This window comes from Arachis hypogaea, chromosome 10 (assembly GCF_003086295.3).
Source record: "Arachis hypogaea cultivar Tifrunner chromosome 10, arahy.Tifrunner.gnm2.J5K5, whole genome shotgun sequence".
In the NCBI taxonomy this organism is placed as follows: domain Eukaryota; kingdom Viridiplantae; phylum Streptophyta; class Magnoliopsida; order Fabales; family Fabaceae; genus Arachis; species Arachis hypogaea.
In genome coordinates this window covers 27,332,814-27,354,327 of record NC_092045.1, presented here as the reverse complement: position 1 = coordinate 27,354,327, position 21,514 = coordinate 27,332,814, and the positions used below count along the sequence as shown (strand labels likewise).

General features: G+C 31.4%; 2 protein-coding genes across 3 annotated transcripts; one reads left to right on the top strand and one right to left on the bottom strand.

Annotated features, from left to right (window-relative positions):
* Nucleotides 1-478: 478 nt before the first annotated feature.
* On the bottom strand, nt 479-2,275 carry LOC112715434 (uncharacterized protein At2g39920). 2 transcript variants are annotated; one of them, XM_072204727.1, is made up of 4 exons: nt 2,008-2,275; nt 1,270-1,714; nt 899-1,099; nt 479-774 (listed from the first exon to the last, which is right to left on the bottom strand). In XM_072204727.1, the coding sequence occupies exons 1-4, from the start codon at nt 2,063-2,065 to the stop codon at nt 597-599; spliced, it is 882 nt and encodes a 293-aa protein (XP_072060828.1). In that variant the 5' UTR covers nt 2,066-2,275; the 3' UTR covers nt 479-596. The 2 variants fall into 2 exon arrangements, with proteins under 2 accessions (XP_072060828.1, XP_025622986.1); XM_025767201.2 differs by having other exon boundaries at nt 2,012-2,235.
* A 17,745-nt stretch (nt 2,276-20,020) lies between these two features.
* LOC140175620 (uncharacterized) lies at nt 20,021-20,557 on the top strand. Its single transcript, XM_072204146.1, has one exon. The coding sequence runs from the start codon at nt 20,021-20,023 to the stop codon at nt 20,555-20,557; it is 537 nt and encodes a 178-aa protein (XP_072060247.1).
* The last annotated feature ends 957 nt before the right edge of the window (nt 20,558-21,514 follow it).

The window sequence follows — 21,514 nt, the reverse complement described above, 5'->3', positions numbered from 1 at the left end:
GCGACAGATCGAAGAGGAGGAGAGAGAGGTGGTTTAATACGGCTTCGAGAGTGGGAGTGAGAACGACATTCAGACGTGTGAAACTGGGGGAAAATGAAGAGAACATCCTTTTAGTAACGTTTGTATCTTATTTTTATTTTTTTTAAAAAAATAAAACTTATATTTTTTAATATTTATTTTACAAATGTTACTAAAAATATAATTTTATTAGTATAGCTAACATTTTAAAAAATGTTAGATAAAAAGTATTAGTAAATGTCTAAATTCTAATAGTGAACATCTGAAATCTTCATGCATGCATATTCTTGTTTTTCATAGTAAGGCATGAAAAATTCCTAGCATAGAGATTTTTTCTTGGGAGAGTATTTGGACGTGGCACTGTCCCAAGATACTTCATGAATTCATGTGGCTTTCTTTTGATCGTACCATGGATCTTATGATCACTGGTTCGGTTTCATTTACATATGTAACAATAGACTGAAAGAGACAACTACTAGTTTCAGAGAATTAATAAATGATAATTACAATTTGTTCGTTCTAAAACTATCAATCTTAGATTTGTGCTAATGTCAATTGTGTATGCTTCGCAATTGCTGCTAAAACTTGTGACACATAGGGTTTGGAAGCAATAAGATTTGCATTCCTTTATCCAGAAATTTCAAAGCATCCACATGGCTGCTTATGATGCTTTTTATGCGGAAGCCCTTCTTCTGTATCAGATTCCTTTGCCTATAGAAGTACTCATTCTCCTTGGCAGAAACTTCATCTTTTTTTCTGCAAAAAATGTAGTGTGTTTGATGTTAGTTGAAAGAGTAAGACATAAGTAAATTTTGTAACAGGGAAGATATTTTTCTTTAGTACTTGTCTATGATGTGTAAAAGGAACATGATTACTATACCTCATTAACAAGGCAGACCAACCTCTAAACCCTGCTGAGACAAGATGATTAATGGTGTTATTTCGTTGTGTTTCAGACTCTCTTGATAACAAAATTATGGACCATCCAGCAGTTTGAAGATTAAGGTATAATCTTAGCAAAAGCCTGAGCTTTAAATTCGTAGCCTCTTTGATACAGTTGCTAATGTTGTCATTTTGAAACCTATATCAAGAGTGAAAACACCAAACTTTGAGTACCTAGTACATATAAGTAACTAATATCGGTTGTTGTAACAAGCCACCAACACCAGGTTGCTGTAGGCCAAGGCTAGCAATCCGGCCGCAATTGGAGGGAAAAAAAAAAGAAAACAATTTCCAGTGGCAGAAGATCACCTATGAAACAAATTGGAGGAATGAGGATTCATAGCAAAAATGTTATCAATGTCCATCAAGACTGAATCCAAACCATGATCTGAAGGCTTAACACTGTTGAAGTAATCATCAATCATAGAACTAGCTAACTCCATGTCTCTTCCATATTGTCCTTCTTTGACATAATTTATAGCCAGGTCTCTGCATATGTTAGGAAGATAATTGCCTTCCAAGTTATTAAGCTCAGCATGCAGAAAATGCATCTTGCAATAAATGTAATAATCATTCACATTCTGAAGCCTAATAACTCCACTGCTTTTACTTTGACAAGATTGCAACATAATTGTCAATGAAACCACCAAAGTTATTAACAGAACTCCAACGGTCACAAGCGAAGCGACGAAGATTATGGCGGTACAGGATGTCATGTAAAATCTTGATTCTAGCTCATAATGGCTTCCAGATTCTGTAACAAGCAAGAAAGAAAGAAAGTTGAAATTCCTAGAAAGCCTATCATATAACAACTAAGAATCTAAGATATACACGTTATTTAAAAGCTTAATTAACCAGCAAAAGAAGAACAAGATAAAAGTTTTAGTAGCTTACAATTGATGACCACCATAATTAAAAAATAAAAAATAAAAAAGGTACTAATTAAGTAACAAATGAAAATTACTGAAGTTGGATTGTAATTCAAAGTACTACAAACATTAAGATATCTATGAGAACTATCTGAGATGAAGAAAGATGGTTAATTACCTACCAGAACTATCTGAGAGATTCCTTGTAGAATATTGCTGCTCAATTTGATGGCCATTAGTAGACATAACTTGAAAACTTTAGAAGCTAACCTCTAACCTACAATTTAACAGAAGATTTGATCACAATTCATGCAATGAGATAAGTAGTATTCAGAATGGGAAGCAAAACATATATTTGAAGGAAAAGTGAGGTTAAGAAAGAAGAACACCATTTATAAATTGCATTGTACTAGAATGTACGGGGAAGATATTGTTGCAGGAGTCACACCAACCCATCAGAGGAAGCTTCCTATGATGTTTATGTGTTTTTCCTTTGTTTTGTAATTTTCCTGTTTGATTTTCATGTGTGAACGGTGAGAAATAATTTTTTTTTTAGTTCTAGTCCAATTATTTATTCATTTTGTTAAAGTAGTTTTTCTCATAAAAGCTGTGTTATAATTTTAAAATTCAGTTTTGTTAAGTCGAAAATAATTTTTGTGAATAATGAGTTTTAAAATTAAAAAGTAAAAAATTTTATTTTAAATTATCTCTTAAATTTAATATTAAGATAATTATTTGTATATCTAAAAAGCTGTACATGAGTAAATAGAATTAAAAAGAATAATTATCAAACAATTAAAAATTAACATAATCATTTACATACCTATTAAATTGAATATTTGATATATTTATTGTTTACAATATTTATAATTCACATTGTCTCCATATATTTTTTTATTTTCAAAAGTAAAAAAAAGTTTGGTTTAGTACCTTACTCCCTAAAATCTTTCGATGAGTCGGTTTCAAAACGCCAAACTATTAATGGAAAGGACTTAAAATCAGATTTTTATCAAGTACTGAAGAACGACATAAAACAAACATACTACTTTAGTGTATGAAAAAAAATCAAAATAAAATAACGGAGATACTTAAACAAAATATCAAGTGACCAAAATATAAGAGTGTATTTGATTTGTATTTTTTGTTTTTATTTTTAATATTTTTTATTTTTAAAATTTTATAATAAAAAAAAGATAAAAATAAAAAAATATAATTTTATTACTTTTTTTTCTCTTTCATAAAATTTTAAAAATAAAAAATACTAAAAAAACAAAAAATAAAAATACAAATTAAACGTACTATTTTTTTTCTCTTTTCTCGTCAAAGAAAAAATAATTACATTTGGATGTAAACCAAATTAAATATCTTTTATAGCGGGCCAAAAAAAAAGGTACACTTTTTCATACATAAAATATATTTAAGTCTTAAAAATATTATCACTATAAAATACAAAAAAAAAAAGAATTGGTAAACTTTCTAATAAGTTACTCTATGCATTTTTTTAACCTTGTTAAACGAGTTAGATTAATTCATCTAAATTTAAAATTCAAAAGAATAAGATTAAACAGATTTAGTAGGTCAATAAATTTTAAAATTGGCTCATAAATCTAATCACACAATATATTTATCTTTTGCTTCAAATAAAAATCTCATGCTCATTTGACACATACATTTAAAGTATACTTTTTGAGATTTTAAAAATCTTTTCAAAATTTTTTAAAAATTTTAAATATACAAAATATATTTTATCCCTAATTATAACACTAATTTGATGAAGGGATAAATATTAAAGTAAATAATCATTTTTGACCATAAAAAATTCGGACGCAGATAAAATTGACCATAAAAGATTGAAACTAAAGTTATACTCATACAAGATAAGTTTTATCCGACAAAAATGATCAATTATTAATCAATTAAAGTTTTCTATAAATTGAATCTTTGCATGATTAAAGTAATTGATAAAAATTATTAATTCGAAAATTCAACATCTTCAAAGCCTTAATTGTTTTTTTATATTAATTTCACAACTTATTTATTGTTTGTTTTCTTAAATTCTCTGAATTATTGTTTTATGCTATTTGTTTGGAACTCACAATATTTGTTTTAATTTGTTTAACTAGTCTAATCACTTAATTATTATTGATTGATTCATTAATTTTTGTGAAATTGATACTTACTCATTTGAGTTATTATTTAATAGGATCCGTTACATTTACTATTTAATTTGTGGCATTTAAAATCTCAGATATATATATATATATATATATATATATATATATATATATATATATATATATATATATATATATATATATATATATATATAACGAGCATCCCGTGCTCATATTTTAATTCATTAAGGCTATATTTGTTTGCCAAAAAATGGAAAGGAAAGAAAAAAAAATGAAAATTAAAAAGAAAATGATTATTTTTTATTGTTTGGTTGAAGAGAGAAAATAGAGAAAAAAAATTAGAAGAAAAGAAAAGTAGGCGAGACTATTAATTTTTTCTTTTGGGTTAAGTACTGTTTTTGTCTCTAAAGTTTGGGGTGAAAATTAATTTCGTTCCCAACTTTTTTTCTGTTATTAAAATTATTTCCAATGTTACAAAACGTTATAAAATCATCCTTTTGTCCATAAATAAAATTTTTCGGATAATTTTGCCCTTAAGCAAAAATAAACACCTGCTGAACTATGATAGGTGTCCAGTTTCCGGATATGACAACGAATAATGGATTCTGAAAGGATTCTTCTCTCCAACCACAGCCTTAAAACCTAAGCAATTGCAAGGAAAGGTTATAGAGAATAACCTTTCTGTAAGCAAGATTCAAGATTCACAAATCATAAACAATCACCTTTCAAACCAGGAGAACTTTGAGCAATGGAGTCAACAAGAAAAAATAGGTCCACACTTTCCGATGCAGGCTTGACTCAGTTTCCAGACTTAGTACAAGAATTTCTATCACCTAGAATACACCCAATCAGACCCAACCCCATAAAAGTACAAATATATCAAGAAACTAAATGAGAAGCACTAAGTACGAAAAATTTGTTTAGGAAAACTATGGCGAAACTTCTTGACGATTACCACATTTTACACTCTCGTAACAAACTTCACACACTCTGTTCTTCTGTTGGAGGAGCTGGTATGCTTTATTACCAGCCCCCTGCCTTTCCCAAGTAGAACCACACTGTTGATTCAACACCTGCTCTTGAGAAACCTGAACACAATGAAAAAAGATTATTAGATTCAAGTTTTTCAGAAATGCCTTCTTCCCAAAGACAGTTTTGTTACCTGAGGAGCGTGGTTACAGAACGAACGGCATATGATGGTGTGGAGGTTCTTCGGCGCTGCTGCGGTGGCGCGTGCAGAGTTAAGAAACTCTCTGTTGCTCTGAGACACGTGGTCGTTCAGCTTCATCCTGGCCACTGGTTCTGCGGCTTGGTATATAATCTCCCAAGGGTCATTTTGGTCGACGAACGGCGTCGTCGATGGGGAAGGAACACGGGAAGATCCGTTCGATGTTCCTTCGCCAGAAACTAAGCTACGGCCGAACCAGCTTCCGATTCCGCTAAGGGTAGACTGAGACGAGCCGGCCATACCGCGAGTTTTGCATGCCTGTGAGGGTAAAGGATGGGGGTGGGGTGGGGTGATTTTTTTATTATTTTTTATTTTTATTGAAAGGAAAAAAATTGTCTGAAAAATTTTATTTATGAACAAAAGGACGAATTTATAACGTTTTGTAACGTTGGGAATGATTTTAATAATAAAAAAAGGTCGAAGACAAAATTGATTTTCATCCCATATCTTAAGACGAAAATAGTACTTAATCCTTTTCTTTTCAATATTAAAAAAAATTATTATATTTCTCTATTTTTAATATTATTTTTTTAATATATTTTATAATATAAGAGTAAAATTTATCTTTTTATAATATTTTTTTTTCTTATTTAACAAAAAGAACTACATATACAAACTAACTTATAATAACATATAAACTTAACAAATAGTAATAAATTAAGTAAATAATAAAATATATAAAAAATATAAAAAATTAAACAAGACTAACGAAAAAATAAAATGAATATATTTAAATCAAGAAAAAATAAAACATGCTTTACTTATTCTATTATATATGATTATGTGTTTTAATTATTGATTCAATAGTTTTTATGTAATAGAAAAGAGAATAAAAATAGAATTTTTTTTATAAAAGAAGAGTGGAAGACTACTCGTTGAACTGAATTTTTTAAAAGAAAAAATTAGAGTCAAAAAGTGGAAGAAAAGAAGAGTAAAGAGATAAAAATAGAATTTTTTTTATATAAAAAAAGAGTGAAAGACTACTTATTGAACTGGAATATTTTTTTTAAAAAAAAATAAGAGTAAAAAATAAAAGATATAAAGATTAAAGAGATAAAAAAAATAAAAAAATTTTTACTGCTGCAAAAGTGAAGAATTTTTTGAATGTATGACCATATTGAAAAGAGAACATCGTTTATATTTTATTTTTTAAATAAATTGGACTAAAACTATTATTTCTTATTAGCATTATACAAGAATATTGGGCTTTTTTTGTGGGTTTGTTCTAACTTATTAATGAGTTATATTTATCTATTATAATTTAAAAAGGAGATTTTTTTCCGTAGAGGGAGAGACTGGGTATTAAATAGAGGGGGATTATTTTCATAAATTTTTTTTGGGAAATTCTATCATGCTTATAAACGTTTTCAGCATAGTATGCTGATTGTGTGTGGCAATATAAATGATTGACACGTGGAGGTGGAAATGGTTGTGAGGCGGAACAGGAGAAACATCCCGTTCTACAAGAGTAATTATGTGTAGTAGTTAATTTTATAATTAGTTGATAAGATAATTTAAAAATTAAGAATATAAAATATATAAAAATAAATATAAAAATTTTATAAGTTGTTTAAATTTTAGAATGTATAAAATTTATAAATTTAAATTAAATAAAATATTAAAAAAAGATTTAATTATTCTATTGGTCTTTATAGTTTTGTAAAATTTTCAATTATATCTTTATACTTTTTGTTTTTTAATTAGGTCATTGCATCCCATTTTTTTTTAATTAGGTCTCTCTTAGCCGTAATTAGCTTAATTTTATAGGGACCCAACTAAAAAAAATTGGTGCAAGAACCCAAATAAAAAAAAGTATAGAGACCCAATTAAAAATAAAATTGGTGCAAGAACTCAATTAAAAGAAAAAAAAGTACAGGAACCTAATTAAAAATTTTGTGAAACTATAAAAACCAACAAAGTAATTAAACTTAAAAAAGTTTATTATATTATTATTATGTGTAACAAAATTAAGATAAACATTTATAAAGTAATTATTTTTAAACATTATATAAGTTTATTCATTTACTTTTTTAACAGTATTTAATTTGAAGCAAAGATAAACATTATATTCAAAGTATTTTTTTATCTTCATGCATAATTTTAACTTTTATATTCAATTTATTAAATTATTTTTAATTTTATTATTTTTTTAAAATTATTAATTTATACTTTTATTATATTCATGTTTTATTGATTTTAAACAAATCGAAAGTGGTTCGATATCTAATAGTCTGGGTTCGATATCTAATTCATATTTTATTATATTAATGTTTTATCGATATTTAATTAGGTCCCTGTACTTTTTTTCTTTTTAATCGAGTCCTTGCACCAATTGTTTTTAATTGGGTTCCTACATTTTTTTCTTTTATTTGGGTCCCTGCATTAATTTTTTTTTAATTAGATCTCTATAAAATTAAGCCAATTACTATTAAGAGGACCTAATTAAAAAAAAATTAGTACAAAGACCTAATTAAAAAGAAAAAAAGTATAAAAACTTAATTGAAAATTTTACAAAATTATAGATACTAATAAAATATTTAAACTTTTTTTTAAATATTTTATTTAATTTAAATTTATAAATTTTATACATTCTAAAATTTAAATAACTTATAAAATTTTTATATTTGTTTTTAAATATTTTTTATTCTTAATTTTTAAATTATCTTATCAACTAATTATAAAACTAACTATCAGGCATAATTACTCTTGCAGGAACGAGATGCTTCTCCTGTTCCGTCTCACAACCATTCCCACCCCTACGTGTCAATCATTCATATTGCCACGCAAAATCAGCATAGTATGCTGAAAACGTTGGTAAGCACGATAGAATTTTCTATTTTTTTTTAGGAAAATTTAAAATTTTGGGCACCGTCCCTTCAATCTTTAAAGCCTCCGCGCTTGCCTGTTTTCAATTCATTTCGAGCAACTAAGTATATGTTTTCAATTGGTTGAACTTTTTGTAATTGATTATATTTTTTGCAAAAGTACTAACAATAATTATAGTAGAATTTTTCTTTGGTAACTAAACAATAAAGTTTAATTGAATAAAAAAATTATAAATTTAAAGTATCTCTCTTAATTTCACTCACTTCACATGTTGTTGTTGGGAATAATATACCATTTTCTCTTGAGAAAATACCTTTGACAGAGAAATAAAATAGACACAATCACAACACAAGAATTTAACGTGGAAATTCCAATTACAGGAAAAAAAAAACCACGGCCATTGTCAAATAACAACCAGAGAATATCACTATGTGAAAATTGTTACAACACATAGACTTCTTTCTCTCTAACACCGGCACCCCAGTACACCCACACTCTCTCAAAGCAAATATCTAACTATACCTCACAACACTCTCTAATCAAAGAGTACAGAGGAAAAGAAAAAATCAGATACAAGCTTAAAGTGTTTCTGACTGGTGCAAAAACAAATGGAGAACTTAGCTTCATATTTATAGCCTAGGCCACGCACTCCATTTGCTATCCTAAGCAATGTGGGACTAATTCAACCAAATCCTAACAATCTCCAACTTGATTGAAATAGTCACACATCTTCAGCTTCCATTGTCAACACCGACAATTCTTTGCTGCCATTGTCTATACCGACAATCCTAGTTCAGAGAACTATCATACTCCACCATGAAAGTATACTCACTTGGAATTAGACCACTCTAAACATTTCGCCTTGGTACAGATCGAAACCTTGCTGAAAATTCATTGTGCAACTTCCAAATTGGCTTTTTTTGGAAGTTTTTCAGCTATCGACCTAACTCCGCCACACACCTTGCATCTCAATGCCAACCAATGCCCGTGTGCAATTGTGGACCCGATAGTCACAACTTATCCTTATCCATGGCAGTGCGGCAATACCATGAGGATACTTCTTGTCTTCAACGCCTTGTGCAAACCTGATTGTATAAACACATCCTTGACTTGTATTTGCCACAAGCCAAAATTGATTCTTCCATCAAATTTCTCTATTTCAACCTTCACAGCACTTGAATATCCTGACATTGTTGTAACCGTATACTGGAATAGTATAACTCAACTGTAGACCGTGTACTAGGAAGGGTCCCCAGGAAAGAGAGGTGGGTCACAATGGACACACTTAAATACCAGGTCTTTCCTTAGCCAGAACCTTTTCAAACTGCACTCTCACAGTGTCACATTGCCTTCCAGCAACAACAACAGCAACCAAAGGTCAATCTCAAGATACAGAACAAAATTCTTTTCTGATGTGGAAGGTCAGACTAGGCTGCAACCACAGAGCATACTAAGAATAAATCCCACCGAAGCGAAACTCTGATACCACTTGTTGGGAATAAGACACCATTCCCCCTTGAGAAAACACATTTGACAGAGAAATAAAATAGACACAATCACAACACAAGAATTTAACGTGAAAACTCCAATTACCGGAGAAAAAACCATGGCCGTTGTCAAATGACAACCAGAGAATATCACTATGTAAAACAACACATAGACTTCTTTCTCTCTAACACCGGCACCCCAGTACACCCACACTCTCTCAAAGCAAATATCTAACTACACCTCACAACACTCTCTAATCAAAGAGTACAGAGGAAAAGAAAAAATTAGATACAAGTTTAAAGTGTTTCTGACTGGTGCAAAAACAAATGGAGAACTTAGCCTCATATTTATAACCTAGGCCACCCACTCCATTTGCTATCCTAAGCAATGTGGGACTAATTCAACCAAATTCTAACAGTTGTTAGTATTATCATACTCTTAACTCCTAAAATAATATCAATAAAATATTAAATTTTTTGAAATTTGAAAAATAAAAAACTGATATTTGAAAATATTTTCTGCAATAGAGAGTTGAACTCAAAAATTCTAATTAGTGAATATGTCTGAGTGCTATTAGATAATAAAATTGTTACGTATCTTTTTAATAAATATTATTTGTATTATCTTAATTTTGGGTTGATGTCTTATTTGACAATGTAAAAAGAGAATTAGTTATAAAATTATAAAAGTATTTATTATAATATAATATTTTTCTATAACTCTGAAAATGAGTTTTTTTTCATTGAAAACAAAATATTTCTCTTCGGTTCTATGCTTATGCCAAATAAAATATAAAAATATATTAAATATTATTAGTGATAATAAGTGTTATTTGTTTTTCATGATATTGAATTAATTACTTTTGAAAATTTCATTTACCTTATATTTTTAATAATATGAAAGTATTCAACTTACAAGTTTTAAAAAAAGAATTATTGAATTCAATTTAAAATTAATAAAATTCTTAAAATAGAATTTAGATACTCATAATTCTATAAAAATAAAAAATAAAATAAAAAGTATCAATTTTTTTGTCAGATATTTTTGTCATTAATTATGCACGAAGAAAATAAAGTGAATACATGAAATAAAGTTAAAAGAATAGAGTTAAAAAAGATTTAAATTACTTTTCAAAAATAACCTCAAACAAAAAAACTTCAAGTTTTAATTTGGAAATTATAATAAAAAAAAACAGTAATTAATTCTTTTTTTAAAGTTATCGCACAAATATCAATAATATCCACAAGATCAAAAAATCTCATTTTAAAAAACTCATCTAGAATAACAAATCTCACAAAAACAACCATCATTTGTTTTTTTTTAGATTTATCTTTAGCTTTATTAACAATAATATAAAATTTGGCATCTCTAATCTATTCTCTAATTAAATTTCTCACCTTAATAGCAAGAAAATGTAAAACTTCTTTTTAGACATCAATTAAAATATACTTAGCAATTTTTGAGCATTTTTCAAACACATTCTTTTTTACTCTTTCATTGTAAGATCCCAAAAGTTTTAACATTTCTAGAAAATTATCTCTATTGCTTGAACTTTGACTTTTATCATATTTTTTTAGGCGTAACCTGAAAATGTCAACCATCTAATGTAATCTATAGATGCTCCTAGTCGAATATGATTATTTTTAATCTCTTCTGATGTTTGCTTATGAAGAAGTCTATCAATATGTTGTGATTATTTTATCAAATTATTACACGATTTTAGCCCTTATGATAAAATGAGTTGGGATCTTTGTCAATGTGATTCAGAAGAGCACATTCTTTTTCACTATTTATTTTTCTCCAATTTCTGAAACCATTCTCAATAAAAGCATTTGAACTTGTGTTGATTGAATGTTTCTTAGCATAAAGAAAGCATAAAAAATAATATATGGCATCATCTTCTATAAAATATTCTAACCAAGATAAAAATAATTTAAACCATGAAACTTGAAAGTGACGATGATTTTTATCACCAGAAAATGAATAGTTATCAAGAATTGGTTGATTTGGCCCAACTTTAATATAAGCCCGACGAATTTCATCTCTTTGATTTAGATGAAACTTCTAAATCATTGGTCGCATTTCATGATCTCTTTCTAAATGAAAAACATCTAGTTAATTAGGAAGAAGTTGTGGATGCTTTAAGCTATTCAATGAAGAATTTGAAGTAATAAAATTTAATAACTCTCAAGTGTTAGAGTAGTAATAATAGAAGTATCTTCATTTTCTTGATCATTTTCTTTTAAAAAATGTATCAATAGTTTTAAACTTACCCATAATTCAAATGGCCAAATAAGTTCGTATAATAAAAAATGTATTTAGCAAAAAGTACAAGTTACAATCTATAATCTTTATAAAATATAAAATTATATTTCAATTTAAAATAAGATATTAAAATTCAGAACAATAAATGCTAGTATTGTAGTATAAATAATACAAAATTATAATTAAGTAATTGATGGGTAAAGTACTAAATTAGTCTCTTACATTTGGGTATAATCCTATTTTGGTCCTTAAGGTTTAAAATATTCTATTTGAATCCAAAAAAGTTTCATTTAGTTTCAATTTAGTTCCACCATAAGGTCAAAGTTAAATAATTACACGACAGCAGTACAAGATTTAAGTCGATAATTTGGAGAACAAATAAAAGTTCTAAAGGCACAAAATTAACCGTGAATGTATTAATATATTTATTTATCATTCTCCTTAGTTCTATAGAAAATATTTCATTTGAATTGTAAAAAAATGATAAATAAATGTATTGATGTATCCACGGTTGATTTTGTGTCTCTGGAGCTTGTACTTATTTTCCAGATCATTGATTTTGTTCTTATACTGTTGTCACGTAGGATATTCTGTTAATTATTTAACATTGACCTCACGGTGAGACTATATTGAAGCTAAATAAAATTTTTTTGGATTCAAATAGGACATTTTAAACCTTAAAGATCAAAACAGGATTACGTCCAAACGTCGAGGACGAATTTAGTATTTTACCCATTGATTAACAAAAAAAGTCAATATACAAACTAACTTATAATTATAAACTTAACAAATAATAATAAATTAAATAAATAACCAAATATATAAAAAAATTAAGCAAGACTAACAGAAAAATAAAATTAATTTATTTAAATCAAAAAAAGAAATAAGATATGTTTTATTTATTTTATCATGTATGACTATGTGTCTTAATTGTTGGTTTAATAGTTTTCTTATAATAGAAAAAAGAGTAAAAATAATTTTTTTTTGTGAAAGAAAAATGAGAGACAAGTTGTTGAATTAGAATTTTTTTAATCGGAAAAAAAATAAAAATAAAAAAATAAAAAATAAAAAGATTAAAAAGATAAAAAAGGAGAGGAATAGAAAATGTTACTATCGTGCAAAAGTAAAAATGAGAAATTCTTCAAGTGAAGGAGGACATTAAAAAAAATAAGAATTTATATATTTTTTTAAATAAATTAAACTAGAACAACTATATTTTATTAACTTATACAAAAATATCTAAATTTTTTTTGCTGGATTTACTCTAAATTATTAATGAATTATATTTATCTATTTTAATTTTAAAAAAATATTTTTTTAGAAGAAAAATGAGATAATAAAAAAAAGATGAGTTATCTCCATCAATTTTTTTTAACAGAAATCAAAATTTTGGCCCCGCCGAATCCTTAGAGCCTCCGCTCCTACTAACTTCTAGCTATTAAATTGGGAAAAATATAAATCCGTTACATGTTTAGATAGTTAAATTTAATGTTATCTTTCTTAAGCTGTAACAAAAGATAGATTTTCTATACCCATATAAATATATTTTATTGCCGCCAATAGAATTTGGCAAGAAGCATTCAATTTTTTTCAGTGTTTGTGTCTCTCTTCAAAGTAATTTTTCATTCTTCCTTTTTTTTCAAACTATTCTTCTTCTTATTATTTTACAATGAAAAAAGTCGCAAGTAAGCATTCAATTTAATTTTTTTCTTGTTATTATTTTATAGAAAACTCATTCTGAGATTATATCTGAAATCCAATTTATAGGTATCAGGCCAGAGAGATAGAGAGAGAGAATAGGAAAAGAGTAAAGTTTTGAAAATGTATTAGGAATGAATTGATAACAAAATTGAAAATCCACTGTGATTACATGTGTATCTCATAATATATAGTTATAGGAAATGCTGACTAGGACTGTAACAAACTCACTAACAAGCTATTAGTAATCCTAACAAGAGACTTGGATAGCTTGCAAAAACTAAAGTCGAATTTTCTTTGTAACTAGGGGATGTTTCATATAAACTTCCTCAAAGAGATCACCATTATGGAAGGCATTGTTCACATCCAACTACTTAATATTTCGCCCTTTGGAGACAACAAGAGATAATACCATTCGAATTGATGTGGGGTGAATGACAGGGCTAAAAGTCTCTTTAAAATCCACCCTAGGTCGTTGGCTAAAGCCCTGAGCAACTAAGCGGGCTTTGTATTTCTACAAAGAGTTATCCGAGTTGTACTTAACTCGAAACACCCCTCGACACCCAATCGATTCTCTTCCCTCTGGCAGCGGTGCCAAACTCCAGGTTCTAGTTCGCATAAGTGCTCCATATTCTTCATCCATTACTTGCTTCCAATGAGATATGGTGAGAGCCTCTTTGTAATTCTTTGACTTCAAAGAAGGCAGAGATGACTTAGTTACATAAGGAATATGGCGACGACAACAGCATGTCGTAGAAGGAGATAACAGGCGGAGCCAACAATCCGTTAAGACTAACATATCTACAACTCCATCCCTGAGTGGCAGTCAAATGAAGGCGTGAATGCAAGATGTTGGGTTTAAAAATACCATTCTTTGACTGTGTGACCATGGGATGTTAGGGTTGTGGAGGTACAAGAGTGGGTTGAATAGGTTGTTGAGAAGGGGCAGGGGCAGGTGCAGGTGGTGATAGATTGTTGGAGTTGATTGACAGTGAAGGAGTTAGTTGTGGCTGGTAAAGCAATTTGGGATTGTGGCATAGGGTTATTAGAAATAATAGGAAGATAAGGATTTGCTGAAGGGGAGCTAGAGAAGGGTGAGACGTCATCGGATGAAGGAAAACCAGTCATGAAGGAAAACTTTATTTCATAAAAAAAGACATGAGTGCAGAGGATAATTTTTCCAGTGGCAATCAAACATTTGTAGCCTTTGTGTTGCACTCCATAACCAAACAATACACAAGGTTCAGATCGGTCATCAATTTTATGGGAGTTGTAGGGCCTGGTACAAGAAAAGCACAAACATCCAAAGGTTTGAAAAGATAGGTAATCAGGTTTAGAGTTGAATAGTCTTTCATAAGGTATAACATTGTTTAGCACTGGAGTTGGTAGAGAGTTTATTAACCTAATGACAGTTATGAAGGCATCCCCCCAGAACCTTTTTGGCATACACACAGCTACCAATAATGTCAATCCAGTTTTTACAATGTGTCTGTGTTTGCACTCAACAGCACCATTTTGTTGATGTTTATATGGGCAGAAAAATCTCCACATAATACCTGTATCCTGCACAGACTTTGCCAAACTAATATCTTCTTTAGCGTTATCATTTTGCACACATTTAATCTTAGTTCCAAGTTGCAACTAGCCATAGATTGAAAATTTGTAAACGTAGATCTGATTTGAGACTTAGAGGACAATAGATAAATCCAAGTGAAACGTGAGAATGCATCAAAAAAATGAACATAGTATTTACAATTATTAACTGAAGCAACCGGGGCAGGTCCCCAAACATCTGTAAAGACCAATTATAAAGGTTTTGTGTAAAGGGAATCAGATTTAGGAAAAGGAAGTTGATGTGCCTTTCCAATACAACAAGAAGAACACACAAAATTTATTGATTTCAAAGGAATATGACATGACTTAAGAACTTGACTAACTACCGAAGATAGTAGGCCAGCAGTAACATCATCTCTTGATTTCGGACAGAATTCAGAGAATTTGTACAATGCTTTATCAATTGTTCCTTGGAGTATGACCTTCTTAGAAACCTTGCATTTGACAACACAATGATCATCATGAAATTTAAAAAATACCCTATTATTTTTTGTAAACTGATAGACACTTAACAAATTCTTTGAAATTTCTAGAACTAATAGTAATTTGCTAAATAAGAATTGTTTTCTATTCAGATCTAAAATGAAAATTGAACTTCCAATGTGACTACTTGGCAAACCTGAACCATTGTGATGGTGAATCTTTCTGAACCAGCGTATTCAGTCTTTTCGCCAAAGTTGTGAGCATTGGCAGACATGTGGTGCGTGGCTCTTGAATTTGAAAACCAATCTGAATCTTGCAGCATTGTTGGAGTAGCAAATTCAGCATCATTCTGAACCAAGGCATTTGTGTATGAAAAATTTGCGCTAAGGCTGTGCAAATGTGATGGGGCTTCAGCTCTTCCATTACCAAAACCATCATACCTGTACCAACAATTGAGAGCCGTGTGCCCAAGTTTGTTGCAAACTTGGCATTGCGACGATCTAGGACCACCTCTTCCGTAATTTTGAAATTGAGACTGCACCGTTCTTGCTCCTCTCATAAATCTTGCACCACCTCTGCCACGAAAGACACCTCTGCTTCCACGGAAACCACCTTTTGAGTGATAGAACTTTGATTGAGCGTGAGCCAAGTGTGCTTGCACAAGGTGATCTGGTTTCTTGTACTTTTCTAACAACTCCTCATGTGCCATTAGCAAAGCTTCTAATTTTTCTATGGACACAGGCTTGGATCTTGCCGTGATTATTATGATAAAAGAGGTATACTCCTCAGGCAAACCATTCAACACATCTTCAACATGATCAGCATCACTAATTGCAGCTCTAACACATACTAATGGATCAACTATTTTCTTGATTTCATGCAAATAATATGAAACAGAACCTTCCTTCTTCATATTGACTAGTTCTTTAATTGCCTAACTTTTGCTGTAATTTGAGATGCGAAGAACGTTTCTAACCTGCACCAAATTTCATGCGAGAAGACACAACCGACCATTCTCATCGTCAACCACTTGCTCATCGACACTAGTAACCAAATCTTCAACAATGCATCCTGCTTCTTCCACTTCGAATACGCTGGATTTATCACATCGGCAACTTCATTTCCATTGGAGAGATACTTCACTAGAATTGATTGTCTTGTGATGTGGTCAAGCATCTCGTATTTTTCAATCATGGATTCTACTTAATCCTTCCATGGTAGATAGTTATCCTCATCCAATCTCATAGCTATTAGACTAGAGAAGGCTTGCGCTACTTGTGTCAGAGACATTGTTGCGGAAGCCATGGGAGAGAGAAAGCTCTGATACCATATAGGTATCAAGCTAGAGAGAGAGAGAGAGAGAATAGGGAAAGAGTAAAGTTCTGGAAGTATGTTAGGAATGAATTGATAGCAAAACTGAAAACCCACCGTGATTACATGTGTATCTCATAATATATAGTTATAGGGAATGCTGACTAGGACTGTAACAAACTCACAAACAAACTATTAGTAATTCCTAACAATAAGCTAACAATAAGCTAATTTCCTTTATCTCCTTCATAATTTTTTTTGTAGAGGACAAATTTGCCGTGTCCTCGACGAATCTTGTCAAATTTCATAAGGTTTTTTGTATATATGTGTCAGTTTATTTTTAGTGTTGGAGAGCACCATTCTTACTATATCATTGCTATATCTGCATGTATGTGTCATATACAATTAAATAAATAATAACTTGAAAAAGTCATACTTGTAGTTTATCCAACTTTTTTTTCCATTCAAACTAAACTAAATTTTCTTTTAGAATTAAAAGTTTTAGTCATAGTGTATATTCTTTTCAAATTGGAGGGACATAGACTTTAAAGTTCGCCATACATTTTTTATTGAGTTTGTCAAAGAGCACGACAAACTTGTCCCTGCTCAAATAATAATAATTTTTTATTTTATTTTAAAAATTCTTTATTATTCTTGAGGAACTTTTTACGAAATAAAATAAAAAAAATTAATTTCAAAAAATTTTATTTTATCTTTATTTTTTTGAATCTATTTTTTTTTTGTTTACAAGAGATTTTGGATGAGGTTTGCCTAATCTTTCGGCGAACTTTATCATAGTTAGCAGGAGTTAGGCAAATTTTTTTTAAAATGCTAAAGTTCACTTAATGTTTGGACAAACTTTTTGTAAACAAAAAAAATTGAATTCTAAAATATAAAGGTGGAGTAATTTTTTTTAAAAAAGTATTTTTTTTTTATTTTACTTCCGTCAAAATTCCTTATTCATGATATCTATATTACATGGATACATGCGTTATGCCAACATACTCATTTATAACTTTGTTATAATATTTATGTTTAGGTCGTTGTTAATTCTATGTAAACTTTAAAGTGAATTCAAAATATGCACACAAATTAAGACAATCTAACATGGTTTACACATAAATTAAAATAACACATAAATTGTGGGTTTTTTTTTCAGAAATAAAATAAAAAATTCATATTTTCTCAAACATTATTTTTAAACTTTAATTCTCTAAATACGATTTTTTTTTTGTTTAGAGCAAGTTTGTCGCACTTCCGACGAATTCAGAGTTCGCCTTATTCGGCGAACTCTCTTCACATGTTTTAAACTCCACGTTTTTAATCCATTATCATCATCTCCAAATACTATGTAGATCTATAAACAGTATATAGGAATACACAAAAATACACAGACAACAAGCATAGTTTCTTCAAGAATTTTTTTAATTATAAATTAAAAAAATAAGCCATATTTAACAATGACAACCATTATTATCGTCTCCAGAAATACACAAGTACACTGGAATAAAGCCATATTTAACAAGAATGTTTTTAATTATAACTCGTATTTTATTTTAAAAAAATTTATTTATATTTTTAAAATTTATTTTAAAATAAAATACGACTTATAATTAAAAAATCGTTGTTAAATATGGTTTATTCCGATGTACTTGTATATTTCTAGAGACGATGATAATGGTTGCCATTGTTAAATATGGCTTATTTTAAATGTGGGGTTTAAAATATTTGAAGGGAGTTCGACGGGGTAAGACGAACTCTATAATGAAATGCAGTGAACTTGCTCTAAATAAAAAAATCGTATTTAGGAAATTAAAGTTCAAAAATGGTATTTGGAAAAATATAAATTTTTTTATTTTATTTTTGAAAAAAATCCCATAAATTGTAGTAGACAAAAACGATTTATGAAAAGGAATTATTCATGTATAATCTGTGAGAGGCTCCAACATTTTATGAAGAAGGAATCTTGAATAACAAAGCTTCACAATTCTTTTTGTACCTAAAATGTCAAGATACTAATAGGATAGAAATCAATTGGGTTAAAGGATAAAGTATTCTTTTGATTTCTAATATTTGGATCAAATTTTAATTTGATATCTAACGTTTTGAATATCTTATTTTAGTACTGTTCATACCCTGGCCCAATGCTAAGGCCCAAGTCCATGTAGTGAGATCTAACCCACTAATTGGACTCCTCAATATACCGACTTCCTCTCAAGAGGTCGGTGCTCCCTATGGCTTGCTCTAAGGAAGTCGGGCTCAAAGATTACCTGAAAGATAATAACTGCCCCTAAAATCTCTCAACCCACTTCCAGGAGTCATATCGTAACCTCCCTAAGATAAAGGGACGGTTATCCACCCTAAAAGGTGGAGCTACTCCAACGGTGGTTATTGGTTCACCACTATAAATACACTGACATCCCTCAGGTATCTCTAAGTCCCAATACTCTCTAGACCTACTCACACCCTTGCTAACTTAGGCATCGTAGTGTCTTTGTAAGTACCACCCCCCATTCTCCCACACTCACAAGTCGGAAGGAGTCTCTAAAGGCGCTAACCCACTCAAAGGCTTCCTCCCTCATACGATTGGGCCAATCTAATGAGTCCAGCCCATTAACCTCCGGTTACCCAATGTAACATTGGCGCCGTTGCCGGAGACCCGAGGGATCAACCCATAATGGTGGATAACTCACCAGAAGAGGGTCATACATCGTCTGATTCCGAGCAAGAAAATCCAAATATCGGAAACAATGACACAGACCTAACCCTTCATCAAGGAACCAGCGACCAACATATAGAGGCACCCTTGGGCTCAAAAACCCAAAGGTAAACTCCTCGGAAGGATGAGAATCCGGAAAGGAAGGGCCACCCCGCGTGACCGAACTAATGGGGCTGGTCCACGGCCACCAAGGTCGTCTGGAGCAACTGGAACAGGAACTAGAACGATAGCGAGAGGCAGAATGAAACCTTCGGAGGACATAGAACAACGAAAAGAGTTGGAAGAAAAACTCTTAAAACTTGAATCCTCCCTTAAAAGCCGGAACTCCCGCGGCGACCGAGAAGAGTTGCCCCTGGGAGGAGAGGACCCGTTCAACGAGGACATAATGAGGGCAAAAGTTCCAAGAAACTTCAAAAGCCCTGATATGAACCTCTATGATGGAACCACAGATCCGAAGCATCATTTAAGCAATTTTAAAAGTCGGATGTATCTGACTGATGCCTCTGATGCAACACGCTGCAAGGCTTTTCCGACCACCTTGTCGAAAGCGGCGATGAAGTGGTTCGATAGCCTCCCTCCAACGTCGGTTACCAGCTTTGAGGACCTCTCAAGAAAATTTCTACTGCGATTCTCCATCCAGAAGGATAAAGTAAAATACGCGCCGAGCCTCTTGGGAGTTAAACAGGAGGTCGGGGAACCTCTGCGTGATTACATGGAAAGGTTCAACAAAGCGTGTTTGGAAATTCAAGATCTGCCCACAGAGGCAGTTATCATGGGATTAGTAAATGGACTTAGAGAAGGCCCCTTCTCTCAGTCCATATCAAAAAGGCACCCGACCTCTTTGAGCGATGTACAGGAGAGAGCAGAAAAGTACATCAACATGGAGGAAAATGCCAAACTACGGGAACCCAGCTGGCGACTGGGCCCCCTCACTCAGCAAAAAAAAAAGAAAGGGAGCAAAAGAAAAAAGAGGAGGTTGGCCTCGACAGACCTAGGAGATATCACTCCTACACTCCTCTAAAAGTCTCCCTAGTAGATGTGTTCAGAGAAATCTGCAACATTGAAAGATTGCCGCCTTCCAGACCCATTAAAAATAAAAAGGGGGGAGTCGCAACGACTACTGCGAATACCATAAGATATATGTCCACCCAACAAATGATTGCTACGACCTCAAAAATGTGATAGAAAGGTTGTCCAGGGAAGGCCGACTTGATAGATATCTCACGAATAGGTCAGACAATCATGGAAAAAGGAAGTGAGATGATGAAGACAGAAGAGACCCGCCGCCACAAACTCCCGAGAGACACATACATATGATCTCTGGAGGATTCGCGGGAGGGGGACTCACCAAATCATCTCGCAAAAGACACCTGAAGTGAGTTTATCAAGTAGAAAACGAGTCTCCCGATCTCCCAACCATCTCGTTCACCAAAGAGGACGGGAAGGGGATCGTACCCGGGCATGACGACCCGGTGGTGATAACCATGATCTTGGCAAATGCCAACCTCCACAGGACCTTGGTGGACCAAGGGAGTTCGGCAGATATACTTTTTAAGCCTACATTCGACAAGTTAGGGTTGGATGACAGGGAGCTAAAAGCTTACCCGGACACCCTATATGGATTAGGAGACATGCCAATAAAGCCACTGGGATACATCCCCCTACACACAACCTTCGGAAAGGGGGAAAGTTCCAAAATTCTGAGCATTGACTTCATCGTCATTGATGTCGGATCGGCATATAACACCTTAATCGGCAGGACTACGTTAAATCGGCTCGGAGCGGTGGTGTCAACTCCTCACCTTTGCATGAAATTTCCAACACCTAAGGGAATAGCGACGGTACGAGGAGACCAAAAATTGGCGAGAAAGTGCTACAACGAAAGCTTAAACCTCCGAGGAAAGAGCAAGGAAATCCACACCATTGAACTCGGAGGAATAAAAGCAAGGGAAGAGCTGCGACCACAGCTGGGTGGAAG

What these genes read in the sequence shown, in the direction of transcription:
- LOC112715434 (XM_025767201.2), bottom strand. Translation starts at nt 2,075, where the DNA reads ATGTCTACTAATGGCCATCAAATTGAGCAGCAATATTCTACAAGGAAT. An exon ending in GAATCTCTCAGATAGTTCTG is followed by an intron (nt 1,715 to 2,011) that starts GTAGGTAATTAA and finishes TGCTTGTTACAG; the next exon opens with AATCTGGAAGCCATTATGAG. An exon ending in TCCTCCAATTTGTTTCATAG is followed by an intron (nt 1,100 to 1,269) that starts GTGATCTTCTGC and finishes CTCTTGATATAG; the next exon opens with GTTTCAAAATGACAACATTA.
- LOC140175620 (XM_072204146.1), top strand. Translation starts at nt 20,021, where the DNA reads ATGTATCTGACTGATGCCTCTGATGCAACACGCTGCAAGGCTTTTCCG.